At 41.5% G+C, this 20,434-nt stretch overlaps 1 protein-coding gene across 1 annotated transcript; it reads left to right on the forward strand.

Annotated features, from left to right (window-relative positions):
* Positions 1-1,776: 1,776 nt before the first annotated feature.
* On the forward strand, positions 1,777-8,962 carry LOC139369556 (pancreatic secretory granule membrane major glycoprotein GP2-like). Its single transcript, XM_071108801.1, has 9 exons — positions 1,777-1,837; positions 3,067-3,717; positions 4,111-4,431; positions 4,926-5,131; positions 5,405-5,556; positions 7,308-7,553; positions 7,777-7,936; positions 8,627-8,702; positions 8,830-8,962. Exons 1-9 carry the CDS (start codon positions 1,777-1,779, stop codon positions 8,847-8,849), a joined length of 1,893 nt encoding a protein of 630 aa, XP_070964902.1. The 3' UTR covers positions 8,850-8,962.
* Positions 8,963-20,434: the final 11,472 nt, after the last annotated feature.

Here is a 20,434-nt window from a genome sequence, read left to right on the forward strand (position 1 = left end):
AAATAATGTGTTGTGTTATTTTGGAGTCACTTTTAACGTAAATAAGAATACAATATGTTTCTAAACACTTCTACATTAATGTGGATGCTACCATGGTTACAGATAATCCTGAATTAATTGTTAACAATGAGTAAGAAAGTTAAAGGCATACATTTCATACTCCCCCCAAAAAATGCTAACCTCCCCTGTTATTGTAATGGTGAGAGGTTAGCATGTCTTGGGGGTATGATATATAATGCTAACCTCCCTGTTATTGTAATGGTGAGAGGTTAGCATGTCTTGGGGGTATGATATATAATGCTAACCTCCCCTGTTATTGTAATGGTGAGAGGTTAGCATGTCTTGGGGGTATGATATATAATGCTAACCTCCCTGTTATTGTAATGGTGAGAGGTTAGCATGTCTTGGGGGTATGATATATAATGCTAACCTCCCCTGTTATTGTAATGGTGAGAGGTTAGCATGTCTTGGGGGTATGATATATAATGCTAACCTCCCCTGTTATTGTAATGGTGAGAGGTTAGCATGTCTTGGGGGTATGATATATAATGCTAACCTCCCCTGTTATTGTAATGGTGAGAGGTTAGCATGTCTTGGGGGTATGATATATAATGCTAACCTCCCCTGTTATTGTAATGGTGAGAGGTTAGCATGTCTTGGGGGTATGATATATAATGCTAACCTCCCCTGATATTATAATAGTGAGAGGTTAGCATGTCTTGGGTGTAAGAAGTCAGCCAAATGTTAAATTGTTCTCTGGGTTATTGTGAGACATGAATCACCTCATATATCACATGGTGTTGACCTAATGCCACCCATCAGTCACCACACCTGTCCTGTTGATTTAAGGTTTTAGAGATTTCTTTTAAGTTTGTTTAATTCGTTTGAAAACATCCAATTTATTCGGCATGCCACCCAACAGAGCATATAGACTTTAGCTTAATCACAGCCCAGGTTTCCATGGTTATCAGGCGATTGTTGCATTTCTTGCGTATGAACAGTGATAGTTGTCATTGAACCTCTTCCACACCTATTGTTAGTCTGAAATCCAGTCAGTTTCGACTGACATTTCACTCCATGTCCTCTGTGTCATTGCCAAACAGTTTATCATGACAAGGAGTGGCAAGGAGTGGAATGAGAGCTGAACATACTGGGACCCAGACTAAGGTATTGTCCCAGGGAATATTGCACAATGTGACCTGCTTCCCCCCCTCCCAGATAACCAGTGTATAAATGCCTAGTTTACAGGTGGTTCCAGCAGTCAGCATCAACATTTGGTAAGTCAGTACTTCTCTCAGATCACTATTCATACTGTCTGGTGAAACAAAGTTATTTTTGGTTTGGTGAAATTAATATATCTGAACTGACTAAGTTTGAAATGTTATAATACCCTCCAGAGAATGTGTGTCCGTGCTTAATATCTATTATTGTATTAGATGTTTTGTTATAATACCCTCCAGAGAATGTCTGTCCGTGCTTAATATCTATTATTGTATTAGATGTTTTCTAATGTGGTTTATTGCAGTCTTGTGACAGAAAATAAAATGTTTCTTATCACCTGTATAGATACAGTCAAATTAATGTTTTTTATCACCATAGGAGGATGACCTGTATAGATACAGTCAAATTAAATCAAGTCAAACTTGCATTTAAACGTGCCTGACTTTCCAGTGGATGTAAATTGTGGATAAAGTGTGGATGAATATAATAAGTGTATTTTCCTTCAGATTGTGTTCCCCGTTTCTGCCCCTGTAGAAGTAACTAGTGTTGATGAGGATGATCCTGGTGGCTCTGCTGGTGCCTCTACTGGTTCTGTCCAGCGCTGGACATACCTCAGGTACACACATATATACTATATATTTAATACATCAACAGCTGGACATACCTCAGGTACACACATATATACTATATATTTAATACATCAACAGCTGGACATACCTCAGGTACACACAAATATACTATATATTTAATACATCAACAGCTGGACATACCTCAGGTACACACAAATATACTATATATTTAATACATCAACAGCTGGACATACCTAAGGTACACACAAATATACTATATATTTAATACATCAACAGCTGGACATACCTCAGGTACACACAAATATACTATATATTTAATACATCAACAGCTGGACATACCTCAGGTACACACAAATATACTATATATTTAATACATCAACACCAGTCAAAAGTTTGAACACATTCAAGGGTTTTTCTTTATTTTTACTATTTTCTACATTGTAGGATAGCAGTGAAGACATCAAAACTATGAAATAACACATATGCAATCATGTAGTAACCAAAAAAAAGTGTAACATTTTATACATTTGATTCTTCAAAGTAGCAACCCTTTGCCTTGATGAGAACTTTGCACACTCTTGGCATTCTCTCAACCAGCTTCATTAGGTAGTCACCTGGAATGCATTTCAATTTCTTTCCTTCTCAATGCGTTTCAGCTGTAATCAGTTGTATTGTGACAAGGTAGGGGCGGTATACAGAAGATAGACCCTTGAATGAGTAGGTGTGTCCATAATATATATTACATAATGAATACTATATATGACAGACAATATATCATTTGTAAAATAGATTTTTTCACTGAGTGTCTGCCATATTAAGAGATCAAATATATTTGGTTAGACAGTATAGGGATACATGTATTATGTATTAAGTATTGTATTTACTAAGTATTTTAATAGAGTTTAATAGTATTTATAAACTGGGTGGTTCGAGCCCTGAATGCTGATTGGCTGAAAGCCGTGGTATATCAGACCATATATTTTTACTCCTCTAATTTAATTGGTAACCAGTTTATAATAGCAATAAGGCAACTGGGGTTTGTGGTATGCATCATGCCTAAGAACAGCCCTTAGCTGTGGTATATTGGCCATGTTCATGCCTTATTGCTTAAATAACCCACCACACAACTGACTTCTGTATCTTCTCTGCTCTTTAGTCTCAGAACCTTAAAATGGAGGCATCAAAACAATTCAGGTGTATCATGATACCTCAACCTAAAAAGACGATGAACCCATATATTCCCAAATTCCCACAGGTACGATTGTCACTAGCTGCGAGGCGTGTCACGAACAAGCCGTCTGCCGCACCTCCGCCATGGCAGGTGACATCACATGCACCTGTAAGAAGGGCTTCTCCGGAGACGGTCTCATCTGTTTACCTGGCCACACCGCTGCCGCCGAACACCACGCCCCTCGCCGTGTCCGCCGCTCCTACCCCACCTCCAACACCAACCTTGCCCATGTCCGGTTCAGCTGCGGCTTCAACGAGTGCGCCGACGGGGAGGACTGCATCACGGTCGACGGCATCCAGCAGTGCTCCAACCCCTGTAAGATCTACACGGTCCTGAACGACGCCTGGCGTTCCACCAACAACCACGTGGGCAACAAGCACTGTGACCGCAACGTCCGCTGGGACGGCTATTACCGCATGTTCATCGGCAACCAGAGCGTGTCCATGCCGGACAAGTGCGTGGATTCCTTCAAGTGCGGCACCCAGGCTCCCTTGTGGCTGGCGTTTCCTCCCCCCCAGCAGGTGGATGAAATTGTCCAGAGTGCAGTCTGCGCCAGCTTCAATGGGGACTGCTGCTGGGTGCAGTCTCAGCCCATCCACGTCAAGGCATGCCCTGGGAACTACTTTGTGTACAAGTTCGTCATGCCTCCCGGGTGCTACTTCGCCTATTGTGCATGTAAGGTTTTGCCTCCTGCTTTGCCAAGTTCTGAGTGGGGCTTGTTGACGTTGTTCTGCCTTTTGAATTGAAGTTATTGTATTTATTTTTAAACTGTTTACTGCTTAGTCATTCACCAGCTGGTTATATACACCATGATGTTCTTCTTATGGCCCTAGATATCAACAGTACTCAGCATATTCATCCATTCATTCATACAGGCGTATTGTATGATTCTGGTAATACCAGCATACTAGTTCTTTCAAAACATGAGCGATGAATGTTCCCTCATAACTGTGTTTCCTGTTTAACTCCTTGTTCCAGATGTATCAGCTCCTACCACAACACCAAAGCCAGTCACAACAACAACCACAACAACAACCACCACAACATCAACAACCACAACAACAAAAGCCCCTGTAAAGGTCAACACGACAACACAAACCCCTGTAAAGGTCACGAAGACAACAAATGCACCTGTAAAAGACACCACAACAACACAAACACCTGTTAAGATCACCACGACAACACAAACATCCATAAATATCACCACTACGACAAAATCACCAGTAGATGTTGTCACCTCGACAAAAACACCAGTAGACAACAATCGCACCACAACACCAACACAGTCACAGGTTGCCACGACTACGCCAAAAGCAATGTGTGGTACCTGCAGAGCGAGGGAGACCTGCTTGAGGACCGATGGGGTCACTTGGCGGTGTGAGAGGTCAGGTGAGTTCTCAGAAAACACCTGCTTGAGGACCTATGTACTGTACACTCTTAGAAAAAAAGGTGCTATCTAGAACCTAAAAGGGTTCTTCGGCTGCCCCCAGAGGAGAACCCTTTGAAGAACCCTTTTTTGGTTCCAGGTAGAACCCTATTGGGTTCCAAGTTGAACCCCTTCCCTAGAGGGTTCGACCTGGAAACAAAAAGGGTTATCCTATGGAAATAGCCGAAGAACCATTTTGAAATAACTTTTTCTAAGAGTGCATGTGAGAATTTGTAATTCCTTCTTTTCAATTGGGGTTCTTGCATAACACTCTTTCTTTCTTTTCTCATTCCTCTGTCTCTCTCTTCCTCTCTTATAGATCAGCCTGTTTCTCATCCCTCTGTCTCTCTCTTCCTCTCTTACAGATCAGCCTGTTTCTCATCCCTCTGTCTCTCTCTTCCTCTCTTACAGATCAGCCTGTTTCTCATCCCTCTGTCTCTCTCTTCCTCTCTTACAGATCAGCCTGTTTTGCTGCACCCAGAGGTAGTGTGTGGGCGGAGCCTGGTACAGGTGGGTCTCAACAGGACTAACCTGGAGGCCGCTGGTCTGGACGCCACCACCGCTAACCTGGCCGACCCCCGGTGTAACGCTCACGAAGAGCGTGGCGGCATGGTATGGTACCAGGTGGAGCGCAAGGAGGGCGTCTGCGGAAACACTCTGGTGGTGAGAACAGACCCCGACCCGTTCGCCCCGTTCCTCACCAAAACGTTCAACAGAGAACACTTGCTGTGAGACATGTTGCCATCAACAGAGAACACTTGCTGGGAGACATGTTGCCATCAACAGAGAACACTTACTGTGAGACATGTTGCCATCAACAGAAAATGATGAACAGATGAACTGGAATACAATAGTCCAAGAATGATATTATTGTGAGAACTGGTGAGAGGTCCTCTCCTGGCTTCTAATCTTCTTCCCTTTTCCCCCTTTCACCAGACAAACGGAACTGACGCCATCTTTTCCAACAGTTTATTCATCTACCACGTTCACGACGTGTCCTTCAGCCGACCCGTGAGCGTGCCTTTCTCCTGTGCCTACCCTCTGGAATCAGAGACCAGCCTGGATGTGGCCATCAAACCCTACCTGTCGTAAGTGGAGACGTGACGTTACTGTAAACACTGTAAAACATGGACAATGTAACACAACAGGGGCGGGGGGGGGACATGGGACGGGGGGGACATGGGACGGGGAGGACATGGGAAGGGGAGGACATGGGACGGGCGGACATGGGACGGGGGGACATGGGACGGGGGGGACATTGGGACGGGGGGGACATGGGACAGGGGGGGGATATGGGACCGGGGGGACATGGGACAGGGGGGGATATGGGACCGGGGGGACATGGGACACATAATGAAATTACATCCCCCCCCCCCCCCCCCCCCCCCCCCTCCATTTGTATCATTGGAATGTGATTCAATATGTGCAGTGGTGTACTTTAGGACCATGCAGACGCCTCCGAACAGTCGGGGAGGCTGTTTGGAGTGTTTATACGACTGGATTTAAAAACGATAATAATTATGCCCCCACTTCTAAATCCAAACCCTGTTACACAATGTAATATAATGTAGCACAATGTAACACAATGCAGGCGAACACATGTCGGACTGTCAGTATTCTGTTAATGCAGGCGAACACATGTCGGACTGTCAGTATCCTGTTAATGCAGGCGAACACATGTCGGACTGTCAGTATCCTGTTAATGCAGGCTAACACATGTCGGACTGTCAGTATTCTGTTAATGCAGGCTAACACATGTCGGACTGTCAGTATTCTGTTAATGCAGGCTAACACATGTCGGACTGTCAGTATTCTGTTAATGCGTAGACAGTTTATACTCCAAACCCGTGGTTCTTGATGATCCTTTAGGTAACTAGTTAAGAGTTTATCTCCTCCTCTGTCCACTCATCACACTACTGGTTGTTCTGGTTGTTCCACCAAGATACTCAGTTGAAGCTGGCTGTATAATGGTGTTAAAACTATAATAATAATAATGTCTTATCTTGCCTATCTAAAGTGACTTTGGGTGTCTTGTCTTGAAAAGTGTTTCAACAATAATGTGTATTTATTATTTTCATTAGAACTATTTTAATTATAATTATAATTATTATAAATAATAATATTAACGATTCATTTTTACTGAGCCTGTAAAGTACATTTCTCACCCAAGGCACTTTGTTTGTCCTTCACCATCTCTGACTGCATCTCTTAACTGATGGGCTCTGACTCTAAAACTTGAAATATTGAATACCATAGTCAGGTTTCTACACCAGATGTTAATGGTTATCTGGAGGAGGAATGTTTGTGGTGGAGGCAGTTAAGCTTGGAATGTATTGAGTAAAGGAAAGGCAATCACATGGTTGCAGGAACTGATAAGGATGGAGAGATGTGGGTTAGTGAGGAATGGAGGTCAGGTCATGTTAAGGGAGAAGGAACAGTTTATTGCCTGCATCACTTAACTTCCTGCCCAGCAATAAACATGTCATGTTTAGAGGGAAGGAGGATGCTCCATCCACATTGGGGTCTATATATATACTACCACTAGTGGAAACATGTCATGTTTAGAGGGAAGGAGGATGCTCCATCCACATTGGGGTCTATATATATATATATATACTACCACTGGTGGAAACATGTCATGTTTAGAGGGAAGGAGGATGCTCCATCCACATTGGGGTCTATATATATACTACCACTAGTGGAAACATGTCGTTGTCATGCTGCTGTATGACCCAGTGGTGAATAAACTTGGTTTCAGCTTTACTAAACATCCCTGAGTTTTTTACTCTGTTTATTTGGAATCTAACAAAACCAAACCTCCTATTGGCCCATTTGACAGGCTGAAGGGTTCCAGAGTCGGTAAGGGCTCCAGAGTGGGCTCCAACATGACTCTGTACCACAGCGACGACTTCACAAAGGCTTACCCAGCGGGCGGAGTCACCTTGCCGGTGGGTTCCGTGCTGCACGTGGGCGTGTCCGTAGAGGAGTCCGAGACGGAGCGTTTCGTGGTCGTTCTGGAGGACTGCTATGCCACGCAATCCCCCGACCCTAAAGACATCATGCGATACTACATCATTCAGAACAAGTATGTGTGCAGGTGTCTTGGTTTATACTCAAGGAACATATGGAGGAGGTTTTCCCAGACAGATGAAGTCTGGTTCTGGACTAACACTTTACATGTAGCTTCTCCATTGAGAATGCTTTTTACTCCAGGATCAGGATTATTCTGTGTCTGGGAAACGAACCCTAATGTTTGTGTATTTTGTTGCGTTATCTAACCTAAACCCATGATCCTCCCTGTTTCCTAGATGTCCGACTGAATTCCGTCAGGTGAGGGTGGAGGAGAGCGGCTCGTCTCTCAGGGCTCGCTTCTCTGCTCTGCTGTTCCTGTACCAGGGGGACTACCGGGACGTCTTCCTGCACTGCAGACTCAGCCTGTGTGACCAGAGGAGCACCTCCTGCACTCCAGTGAGTCCTGCATCTTTCCCGCTGACTCATCCACTCTGTCTCTGGTCTCTCTCTGGTCTCACTCAGTCTGTGGTCTCTCTCGGGTCTTACTCAGTTTGTGGTCTCTCTCTGGTCTCACTCAGTATGTGGTCTCTCTCTGGTCTCACTCAGTTTGTGGTCTCTCTCTGGTCTCACTCAGTTTGTGGTCTCTCTCTGGTCTTACTCAGTTTGTGGTCTCTCTCTGGTCTCACACAGTTTGTGTGTGGTGGTTTCTGACTCTCCTGAGTCTCTCTGTCTCAGTATCTGGTCTCTCTGACTCCGTCCCGTCTCTCTGTCTCAGTGTCTGGTCTCTCTGACTCCTCGTCTCTCTGTCTCAGTATCTGGTCTCTCTGACTCCTCGTCTCTCTGTCTCAGTGTCTGGTCTCTCTGACTCTCTCTGGCCTCTCTGTCTCAGTGTCTGGTCTCTCCGACTCCTTCCCGTCTCTCTGTCTCAGTGTCTGGTCTCTCTGACTCCTCGTCTCTCTGTCTCAGTGTCTGGTCTCTCTGACTCCTTCTCGTCTCTCTGTCTCAGTGTCTGATCTCTCTGACTCTTTCCCGTCTCTCTGTCTCAGTGTCTGGTCTCTCTGTCTCAGTGTTTGGTCTCTCTGACTCGCTCTGGTCTCTCTGTCTCAGTATCTGATCTCTCTGACTCCTTCTCATCTCTCTCCTCAGATGTGCACCAAAAGGAAATACCGCTCTGTCACCCCCTCTGTCCCCCTCGAACCCCTCACCATCGGACCAATCACCTGTGAGTACGACCTCTTATCAATCAAAACCAATAATAGATGTCAATCAAACAAATTATGTTGATGTCAGTGATGGACACTCAGGTAACTATGTAACTAAATAACAGTGTATTTGTTTTTGACTTTCAGGGTCCCAAAATGAAGATTGAACTTGTCATGCTTCCTGTATCCTAAACAATGAATCCAGTTATCTAAATGATTCATGTAAAGTTCATAAACCTATCTCACCTATACATCATTTATGTCCTAAACCAAGCCAGTTCATATTTAATATCTTACATACATCCAGTTATAAATAATGATCTTTTAAGGATATTTTTATATTTCTCGTATTTCTAGAATGATTAGTAAAATATTTCTATTTGAACCAACACAATTTCATTGTTGAACCTTTAACTAAGGCTTGAGGCCAGAAAGTGTATGTGCTGGCCACTAATGTTTGTAACGTGAAAATAAATGGACATCTAGTTGTGATTATATCAACACAAACATCTCCTTCTAGTTTAAACTGCAGCTATAATATCATTTCATCCTATTGCTCTAAAATGCTTTGTATGTGCAGTAATTTAATAGTGTTAATAAAATATAAATGATGAATATATGTATACATGTATTAATGTGTGAATAATGTACTGGGCATGTAGTGTACTATTGCTATAGCTTAGTTCTTTCTCTTTGGGATCAGTCAAGACAATGATGAACCAGTAAGTGTCAGTATTACCCCAGAAACACTGTTAGAAGTCTGCATCATCACGACACAACAACAGCAGACTTACAAATACTTTTTTATTAATTCAATAATTAACGGGCAATTCCACCAATTTTCGACCTCATCTTCATTATCTCCAGAACAATACCATAGTCTACATATGTCAAAACTGCAAATCTCAACGTTTTGTAGAAAATAATATATAAAGTTCTACCTGATGACATCAAAAGTTTAAACATTTTTTAAAAATATATTGATTTTCAAATACTATGAGATTATGAAAATCCCCTCTGGCTAGAAAGATCACTGGGTTTTTTAAAGTTTAGATTCTACAATTTTTTAAGGACCTTTCTTCTTCTTCTCTTTTTAACCACCGATCATAGAAACATGCAGTTTGCACCTACAGTGGGGCCTGAAATGATTGACATCCTTGATAAAGATGAGCAATAATGAGTTAGTTTAAAATAAATCATTCAAATACTGAGCGATATTTAATGCTAAAAAAAAAGGGAAATTATATTTTTTTAATACTAATACAATTACTCAGAGAAAGAGATTTTGTTTAACAAGTAATATATATTTTTTCTCTCAAAATGGTAGGGGTTAAAACTATTGACACCCCTAAAGATTATTATAAATAACGTAGTCAAAAGTTTAGTATTTTGTCCCATTCTCCCAAGACATGTTCAACTCCCCTGTTATTGTCATGGTGAGAGGTTAGCATGTCTTGGGGGGTATGATATATAATGCTAACCTCCCCTGTTATTGTAATGGTGAGAGGTTAGCATGTCTTGGGGGTATGATATATAATGCTAACCTCCCCTGTTATTGTAATGGTGAGAGGTTAGCATGTCTTGGGGGTATGATATATAATGCTAACCTCCCCTGTTATTGGTCATGATGAGAGGTTAGCATGTCTTGGGGGTATGATATATAATGCTAACCTCCCCTGTTATTGTAATGGTGAGAGGTTAGCATGTCTTGGGGGGTATGATATATAATGCTAACCTCCCCTGTTATTGTAATGGTGAGAGGTTAGCATGTCTTGGGGGTATGATATATAATGCTAACCTCCCCTGTTATTGGTCATGGTGAGAGGTTAGCATGTCTTGGGGGTATGATATATAATGCTAACCTCCCCTGTTATTGTAATGGTGAGAGGTTAGCATGTCTTGGGGGGTATGATATATAATGCTAACCTCCCCTGTTATTGTAATGGTGAGAGGTTAGCATGTCTTGGGGGTATGATATATAATGCTAACCTCCCTGTTATTGTAATGGTTGGAGGTTAGCATGTCTTGGGGGGTATGATATATAATGCTAACCTCCCCTGTTATTGGTCATGGTGAGAGGTTAGCATGTCTTGGGGGTATGATATATAATGCTAACCTCCCCTGTTATTGGTCATGGTGAGAGGTTAGCATGTCTTGGGGGTATGATATATAATGCTAACCTCCCCTGTTATTGTAATGGTGAGAGGTTAGCATGTCTTGGGGGTATGATATATAATGCTAACCTCCCTGTTATTGTAATGGTGAGAGGTTAGCATGTCTTGGGGGTATGATATATAATGCTAACCTCCCCTGTTATTGGTCATGGTGAGAGGTTAGCATGTCTTGGGGGGTATGATCTTTGACATTAAATGTAGAAGGGTTTAGAAACATACTATATTCTTATTTACAATAAAAGTGACTCCAAAATGACAACACATTATTCACCATTAATTTCGATTGGGCACATAATAATCTGAAACCCAACCAAAACGAACTGCAAATGCATCCAACAAGTTTGTAGAATCACAACCTTGATGTAATCATTGCGTACTAGGAATATGGGACCAAATACTAAACTTTTGACTACTTTATTGATAAGAATTCTTTAAGGGTGCCACTAATTACCTTTTTGAGAGAAAAAGTATTATTGTATACATTTGTATCTGATCAATTGTATTAGTATAAAATAGTTTATACAACCGCATTGTTGAATATTAGTTTCTTATTGGCTAGAAGGGGCATTCTAGAATGTACATTAAAAAAAAAAAATGTAAGAAGATATTCGGACATCTTGTAATCAAACTGGGCTCCACGTCATCCCGCTGCGCCATCCATTATTCCGATGGTAAAATACAGAACGTCTGTGTTAATCATTACATCATTTCCCCCCAAATATAGCATACACATCATTCCCCCCAAATATAGCATACACATCATTCCCCCCAAATATAGCATACACATCATTCCCCCCAAATATAGCATACACATCATTTCCCCCAAATATAGCATACACATCATTCCCCCCAAATATAGCATACACATCATTCCCCCCAAATATAGCATACACATCATTCCCCCCAAATATAGCATACACATCATTTCCCCCCAAATATAGCATACACATCATTCCCCCCAAATATAGCATACACATCATTCCCCCCAAATATAGCATACACATCATTCCCCCCAAATATAGCATACACATCATTCCCCCCAAATATAGCATACACATCATTCCCCCCAAATATAGCATACACATCATTCCCCCCAAATATAGCATACACATCATTCCCCCCAAATATAGCATACACATCATTCCCCCCAAATATAGCATACACATCATTCCCCCCAAATATAGCATACACATCATTCCCCCCGCATATAGCATACACATCATTCCCCCAAATATAGCATACACATCATTCCCCCCAAAATATAGCATACACATCATTCCCCCCAAATATAGCATACACATCATTCCCCCAAATATAGCATACACATCATTCCCCCCAAATATAGCATACACATCATTCCCCCCAAAATATAGCATACACATCATTCCCCCCGCATATAGCATACACATCATTCCCCCCAAATATAGCATACACATCATTCCCCCCAAAATATAGCATACACATCATTCCCCCCGCATATAGCATACACATCATCCCCCCCAAATATAGCATACACATCATCCCCCCCGCATATAGCATACACATCATTCCCCCCAAATATAGCATACACATCATTCCCCCCAAATATAGCATACACATCATTCCCCCCAAATATAGCATACACATCATTCCCCCCAAATATAGCATACACATCATTCCCCCAAAATATAGCATACACATCATTCCCCCCAAATATAGCATACACATCATTCCCCCCAAATATAGCATACACATCATTCCCCCCAAATATAGCATACACATCATTCCCCCCAAATATAGCATACACATCATTCCCCCCAAATATAGCATACACATCATTCCCCCAAAATATAGCATACACATCATTCCCCCCAAATATAGCATACACATCATTCCCCCCAAATATAGCATACACATCATTCCCCCCAAATATAGCATACACATCATTCCCCCCAAATATAGCATACACATCATTTCCCCCCAAATATAGCATACACATCATTCCCCCCAAATATAGCATACACATCATTCCCCCCAAATATAGCATACACATCATTCCCCCCAAATATAGCATACACATCATTCCCCCCAAATATAGCATACACATCATTCCCCCCAAATATAGCATACACATCATTCCCCCCAAATATAGCATACACATCATTCCCCCCAAATATAGCATACACATCATTCCCCCCAAATATAGCATACACATCATTCCCCCCAAATATAGCATACACATCATTCCCCCCAAATATAGCATACACATCATTCCCCCCAAATATAGCATACACATCATTCCCCCCAAATATAGCATACACATCATTCCCCCCAAATATAGCATACACATCATTCCCCCAAAATATAGCATACACATCATTCCCCCCAAATATAGCATACACATCATTCCCCCCAAATATAGCATACACATCATTCCCCCCAAATATAGCATACACATCATTCCCCCAAAATATAGCATACACATCATTCCCCCCAAATATAGCATACACATCATTCCCCCCAAATATAGCATACGCATCATTCCCCCCAAATATAGCATACACATCATTTCCCCCCAAATATAGCATACACATCATTTCCCCCAAATATAGCATACACATCATTCCCCCCAAATATAGCATACACATCATTCCCCCCAAATATAGCATACACATCATTCCCCCCAAATATAGCATACACATCATTCCCCCCAAAATATAGCATACACATCATTCCCCCCAAATATAGCATACACATCATTTCCCCCAAATATAGCATACACATCATTCCCCCCAAATATAGCATACACATCATTCCCCCCAAATATAGCATACACATCATTCCCCCCAAATATAGCATACACATCATTCCCCCCAAATATAGCATACACATCATTCCCCCCAAATATAGCATACACATCATTCCCCCCAAATATAGCATACACATCATTCCCCCCAAATATAGCATACACATCATTCCCCCCAAATATAGCATACACATCATTCCCCCCAAATATAGCATACACATCATTTCCCCCCAAATATAGCATACACATCATTTCCCCCCAAATATAGCATACACATCATTCCCCCAAATATAGCATACACATCATTCCCCCCAAATATAGCATACACATCATTCCCCCCAAATATAGCATACACATCATTCCCCCCAAATATAGCATACACATCATTCCCCCCAAATATAGCATACACATCATTCCCCCCAAATATAGCATACACATCATTCCCCCAAATATAGCATACACATCATTCCCCCCAAATATAGCATACATCATTCCCCCCAAATATAGCATACACATCATTCCCCCCAAATATAGCATACACATCATTCCCCCCAAATATAGCATACACATCATTCCCCCCAAATATAGCATACACATCATTCCCCCCCAAATATAGCATACACATCATTCCCCCCAAATATAGCATACACATCATTCCCCCCAAATATAGCATACACATCATTCCCCCCAAATATAGCATACACATCATTCCCCCCAAATATAGCATACACATCATTCCCCCCAAATATAGCATACACATCATTCCCCCCAAATATAGCATACACATCATTCCCCCCAAATATAGCATACACATCATTCCCCCCAAATATAGCATACACATCATTTCCCCCCAAATATAGCATACACATCATTCCCCCCAAATATAGCATACACATCATTCCCCCCAAATATAGCATACACATCATTTCCCCCAAATATAGCATACACATCATTCCCCCCAAATATAGCATACACATCATTCCCCCCAAATATAGCATACACATCATTCCCCCCAAATATAGCATACACATCATTCCCCCCAAATATAGCATACACATCATTCCCCCCAAATATAGCATACACATCATTCCCCCCAAATATAGCATACACATCATTCCCCCCAAATATAGCATACACATCATTCCCCCCAAATATAGCATACACATCATTCCCCCCAAATATAGCATACACATCATTTCCCCCCAAATATAGCATACACATCATTCCCCCCAAATATAGCATACACATCATTCCCCCCAAATATAGCATACACATCATTCCCCCCAAATATAGCATACACATCATTCCCCCCAAATATAGCATACACATCATTCCCCCCAAATATAGCATACACATCATTCCCCCCAAATATAGCATACACATCATTCCCCCCAAATATAGCATACACATCATTCCCCCCAAATATAGCATACACATCATTCCCCCCAAATATAGCATACACATCATTCCCCCCAAATATAGCATACACATCATTCCCCCCAAATATAGCATACACATCATTCCCCCCAAATATAGCATACACATCATTCCCCCCAAATATAGCATACACATCATTCCCCCCAAATATAGCATACACATCATTTCCCCCCAAATATAGCATACACATCATTCCCCCCAAATATAGCATACACATCATTCCCCCCAAATATAGCATACACATCATTTCCCCCAAATATAGCATACACATCATTCCCCCCAAATATAGCATACACATCATTCCCCCCAAATATAGCATACACATCATTCCCCCCAAATATAGCATACACATCATTCCCCCCAAATATAGCATACACATCATTCCCCCCAAATATAGCATACACATCATTCCCCCCAAATATAGCATACACATCATTCCCCCCAAATATAGCATACACATCATTCCCCCCAAATATAGCATACACATCATTCCCCCCAAATATAGCATACACATCATTTCCCCCCAAATATAGCATACACATCATTCCCCCCAAATATAGCATACACATCATTCCCCCCAAATATAGCATACACATCATTCCCCCCAAATATAGCATACACATCATTCCCCCCAAATATAGCATACACATCATTCCCCCCAAATATAGCATACACATCATTCCCCCCAAATATAGCATACACATCATTCCCCCCAAATATAGCATACACATCATTCCCCCCAAATATAGCATACACATCATTCCCCCCAAATATAGCATACACATCATTCCCCCCAAATATAGCATACACATCATTCCCCCCAAATATAGCATACACATCATTCCCCCCAAATATAGCATACACATCATTCCCCCCAAATATAGCATACACATCATTCCCCCCAAATATAGCATACACATCATTCCCCCCAAATATAGCATACGCATCATTCCCCCCAAATATAGCATACACATCATTTCCCCCCAAATATAGCATACACATCATTTCCCCCAAATATAGCATACACATCATTCCCCCCAAATATAGCATACACATCATTCCCCCCAAATATAGCATACACATCATTCCCCCCAAATATAGCATACACATCATTCCCCCCAAAATATAGCATACACATCATTCCCCCCAAATATAGCATACACATCATTTCCCCCAAATATAGCATACACATCATTCCCCCCAAATATAGCATACACATCATTCCCCCCAAATATAGCATACACATCATTCCCCCCAAATATAGCATACACATCATTCCCCCCAAATATAGCATACACATCATTCCCCCCAAATATAGCATACACATCATTCCCCCCAAATATAGCATACACATCATTCCCCCCAAATATAGCATACACATCATTCCCCCCAAATATAGCATACACATCATTCCCCCCAAATATAGCATACACATCATTTCCCCCCAAATATAGCATACACATCATTTCCCCCCAAATATAGCATACACATCATTCCCCCAAATATAGCATACACATCATTCCCCCCAAATATAGCATACACATCATTCCCCCCAAATATAGCATACACATCATTCCCCCCAAATATAGCATACACATCATTCCCCCCAAATATAGCATACACATCATTCCCCCCAAATATAGCATACACATCATTCCCCCAAATATAGCATACACATCATTCCCCCCAAATATAGCATACATCATTCCCCCCAAATATAGCATACACATCATTCCCCCCAAATATAGCATACACATCATTCCCCCCAAATATAGCATACACATCATTCCCCCCAAATATAGCATACACATCATTCCCCCCCAAATATAGCATACACATCATTCCCCCCAAATATAGCATACACATCATTCCCCCCAAATATAGCATACACATCATTCCCCCCAAATATAGCATACACATCATTCCCCCCAAATATAGCATACACATCATTCCCCCCAAATATAGCATACACATCATTCCCCCCAAATATAGCATACACATCATTCCCCCCAAATATAGCATACACATCATTCCCCCCAAATATAGCATACACATCATTTCCCCCCAAATATAGCATACACATCATTCCCCCCAAATATAGCATACACATCATTCCCCCCAAATATAGCATACACATCATTTCCCCCAAATATAGCATACACATCATTCCCCCCAAATATAGCATACACATCATTCCCCCCAAATATAGCATACACATCATTCCCCCCAAATATAGCATACACATCATTCCCCCCAAATATAGCATACACATCATTCCCCCCAAATATAGCATACACATCATTCCCCCCAAATATAGCATACACATCATTCCCCCCAAATATAGCATACACATCATTCCCCCCAAATATAGCATACACATCATTCCCCCCAAATATAGCATACACATCATTTCCCCCCAAATATAGCATACACATCATTCCCCCCAAATATAGCATACACATCATTCCCCCCAAATATAGCATACACATCATTCCCCCCAAATATAGCATACACATCATTTCCCCCCAAATATAGCATACACATCATTCCCCCCAAATATAGCATACACATCATTCCCCCCAAATATAGCATACACATCATTCCCCCCAAATATAGCATACACATCATTCCCCCCAAATATAGCATACACATCATTCCCCCCAAATATAGCATACACATCATTCCCCCCAAATATAGCATACACATCATTCCCCCCAAATATAGCATACACATCATTCCCCCCAAATATAGCATACACATCATTCCCCCCAAATATAGCATACACATCATTCCCCCAAAATATAGCATACACATCATTCCCCCCAAATATAGCATACACATCATTCCCCCCAAATATAGCATACACATCATTCCCCCCAAATATAGCATACACATCATTCCCCCAAAATATAGCATACACATCATTCCCCCCAAATATAGCATACACATCATTCCCCCCAAATATAGCATACGCATCATTCCCCCCAAATATAGCATACACATCATTTCCCCCCAAATATAGCATACACATCATTTCCCCCAAATATAGCATACACATCATTCCCCCCAAATATAGCATACACATCATTCCCCCCAAATATAGCATACACATCATTCCCCCCAAATATAGCATACACATCATTCCCCCCAAAATATAGCATACACATCATTCCCCCCAAATATAGCATACACATCATTTCCCCCAAATATAGCATACACATCATTCCCCCCAAATATAGCATACACATCATTCCCCCCAAATATAGCATACACATCATTCCCCCCAAATATAGCATACACATCATTCCCCCCAAATATAGCATACACATCATTCCCCCCAAATATAGCATACACATCATTCCCCCCAAATATAGCATACACATCATTCCCCCCAAATATAGCATACACATCATTCCCCCCAAATATAGCATACACATCATTCCCCCCAAATATAGCATACACATCATTTCCCCCCAAATATAGCATACACATCATTTCCCCCCAAATATAGCATACACATCATTCCCCCAAATATAGCATACACATCATTCCCCCCAAATATAGCATACACATCATTCCCCCCAAATATAGCATACACATCATTCCCCCCAAATATAGCATACACATCATTCCCCCCAAATATAGCATACACATCATTCCCCCCAAATATAGCATACACATCATTCCCCCAAATATAGCATACACATCATTCCCCCCAAATATAGCATACATCATTCCCCCCAAATATAGCATACACATCATTTCCCCCAAATATAGCATACACATCATTCCCCCCAAATATAGCATACACATCATTCCCCCCAAATATAGCATACACATCATTCCCCCCCAAATATAGCATACACATCATTCCCCCCAAATATAGCATACACATCATTCCCCCCAAATATAGCATACACATCATTCCCCCCAAATATAGCATACACATCATTCCCCCCAAATATAGCATACACATCATTCCCCCCAAATATAGCATACACATCATTCCCCCCAAATATAGCATACACATCATTCCCCCCAAATATAGCATACACATCATTCCCCCCAAATATAGCATACACATCATTTCCCCCCAAATATAGCATACACATCATTCCCCCCAAATATAGCATACACATCATTCCCCCCAAATATAGCATACACATCATTTCCCCCAAATATAGCATACACATCATTCCCCCCAAATATAGCATACACATCATTCCCCCCAAATATAGCATACACATCATTCCCCCCAAATATAGCATACACATCATTCCCCCCAAATATAGCATACACATCATTCCCCCCAAATATAGCATACACATCATTCCCCCCAAATATAGCATACACATCATTCCCCCCAAATATAGCATACACATCATTCCCCCCAAATATAGCATACACATCATTCCCCCCAAATATAGCATACACATCATTCCCCCCAAATATAGCATACACATCATTCCCCCCAAATATAGCATACACATCATTCCCCCCAAATATAGCATACACATCATTCCCCCCAAATATAGCATACACATCATTCCCCCCAAATATAGCATACACATCATTCCCCCCAAATATAGCATACACATCATTCCCCCCAAATATAGCATACACATCATTCCCCCCAAATATAGCATACACATCATTCCCCCCAAATATAGCATACACATCATTCCCCCCAAATATAGCATACACATCATTCCCCCCAAATATAGCATACACATCATTCCCCCCAAATATAGCATACACATCATTCCCCCCGCATATAGCATACACATCATTCCCCCCAAATATAGCATACACATCATTTCCCCCCAAATATAGCATACACATCATTCCCCCCAAATATAGCATACACATCATTCCCCCCAAATATAGCATACACATCATTCCCCCCAAATATAGCATACACATCATTCCCCCCAAATATAGCATACACATCATTCCCCCAAAATATAGCATACACATCATTCCCCCCAAATATAGCATACACATCATTCCCCCCAAATATAGCATACACATCATTCCCCCCAAATATAGCATACACATCATTCCCCCCAAATATAGCATACACATCATTTCCCCCCAAATATAGCATACACATCATTCCCCCCAAATATAGCATACACATCATTCCCCCCAAATATAGCATACACATCATTCCCCCCAAATATAGCATACACATCATTCCCCCCAAATATAGCATACACATCATTCCCCCCAAATATAGCATACACATCATTCCCCCCAAATATAGCATACACATCATTCCCCCCGCATATAGCATACACATCATTCCCCCCAAATATAGCATACACATCATTTCCCCCAAATATAGCATACACAT

Source organism: Oncorhynchus clarkii, chromosome 17 (assembly GCF_045791955.1).
Source record: "Oncorhynchus clarkii lewisi isolate Uvic-CL-2024 chromosome 17, UVic_Ocla_1.0, whole genome shotgun sequence".
Lineage (NCBI taxonomy): Eukaryota > Metazoa > Chordata > Actinopteri > Salmoniformes > Salmonidae > Oncorhynchus > Oncorhynchus clarkii.

Coding starts and splice junctions, on each gene's coding strand:
- LOC139369556 (XM_071108801.1), top strand. CDS start 1,777: ATGATCCTGGTGGCTCTGCTGGTGCCTCTACTGGTTCTGTCCAGCGCT. Junction 4,432..4,925: donor TTGGCGGTGTGAGAGGTCAG/GTGAGTTCTCAG, acceptor CCTCTCTTACAG/ATCAGCCTGTTTTGCTGCAC. Junction 7,937..8,626: donor GGAGCACCTCCTGCACTCCA/GTGAGTCCTGCA, acceptor CTCTCTCCTCAG/ATGTGCACCAAAAGGAAATA.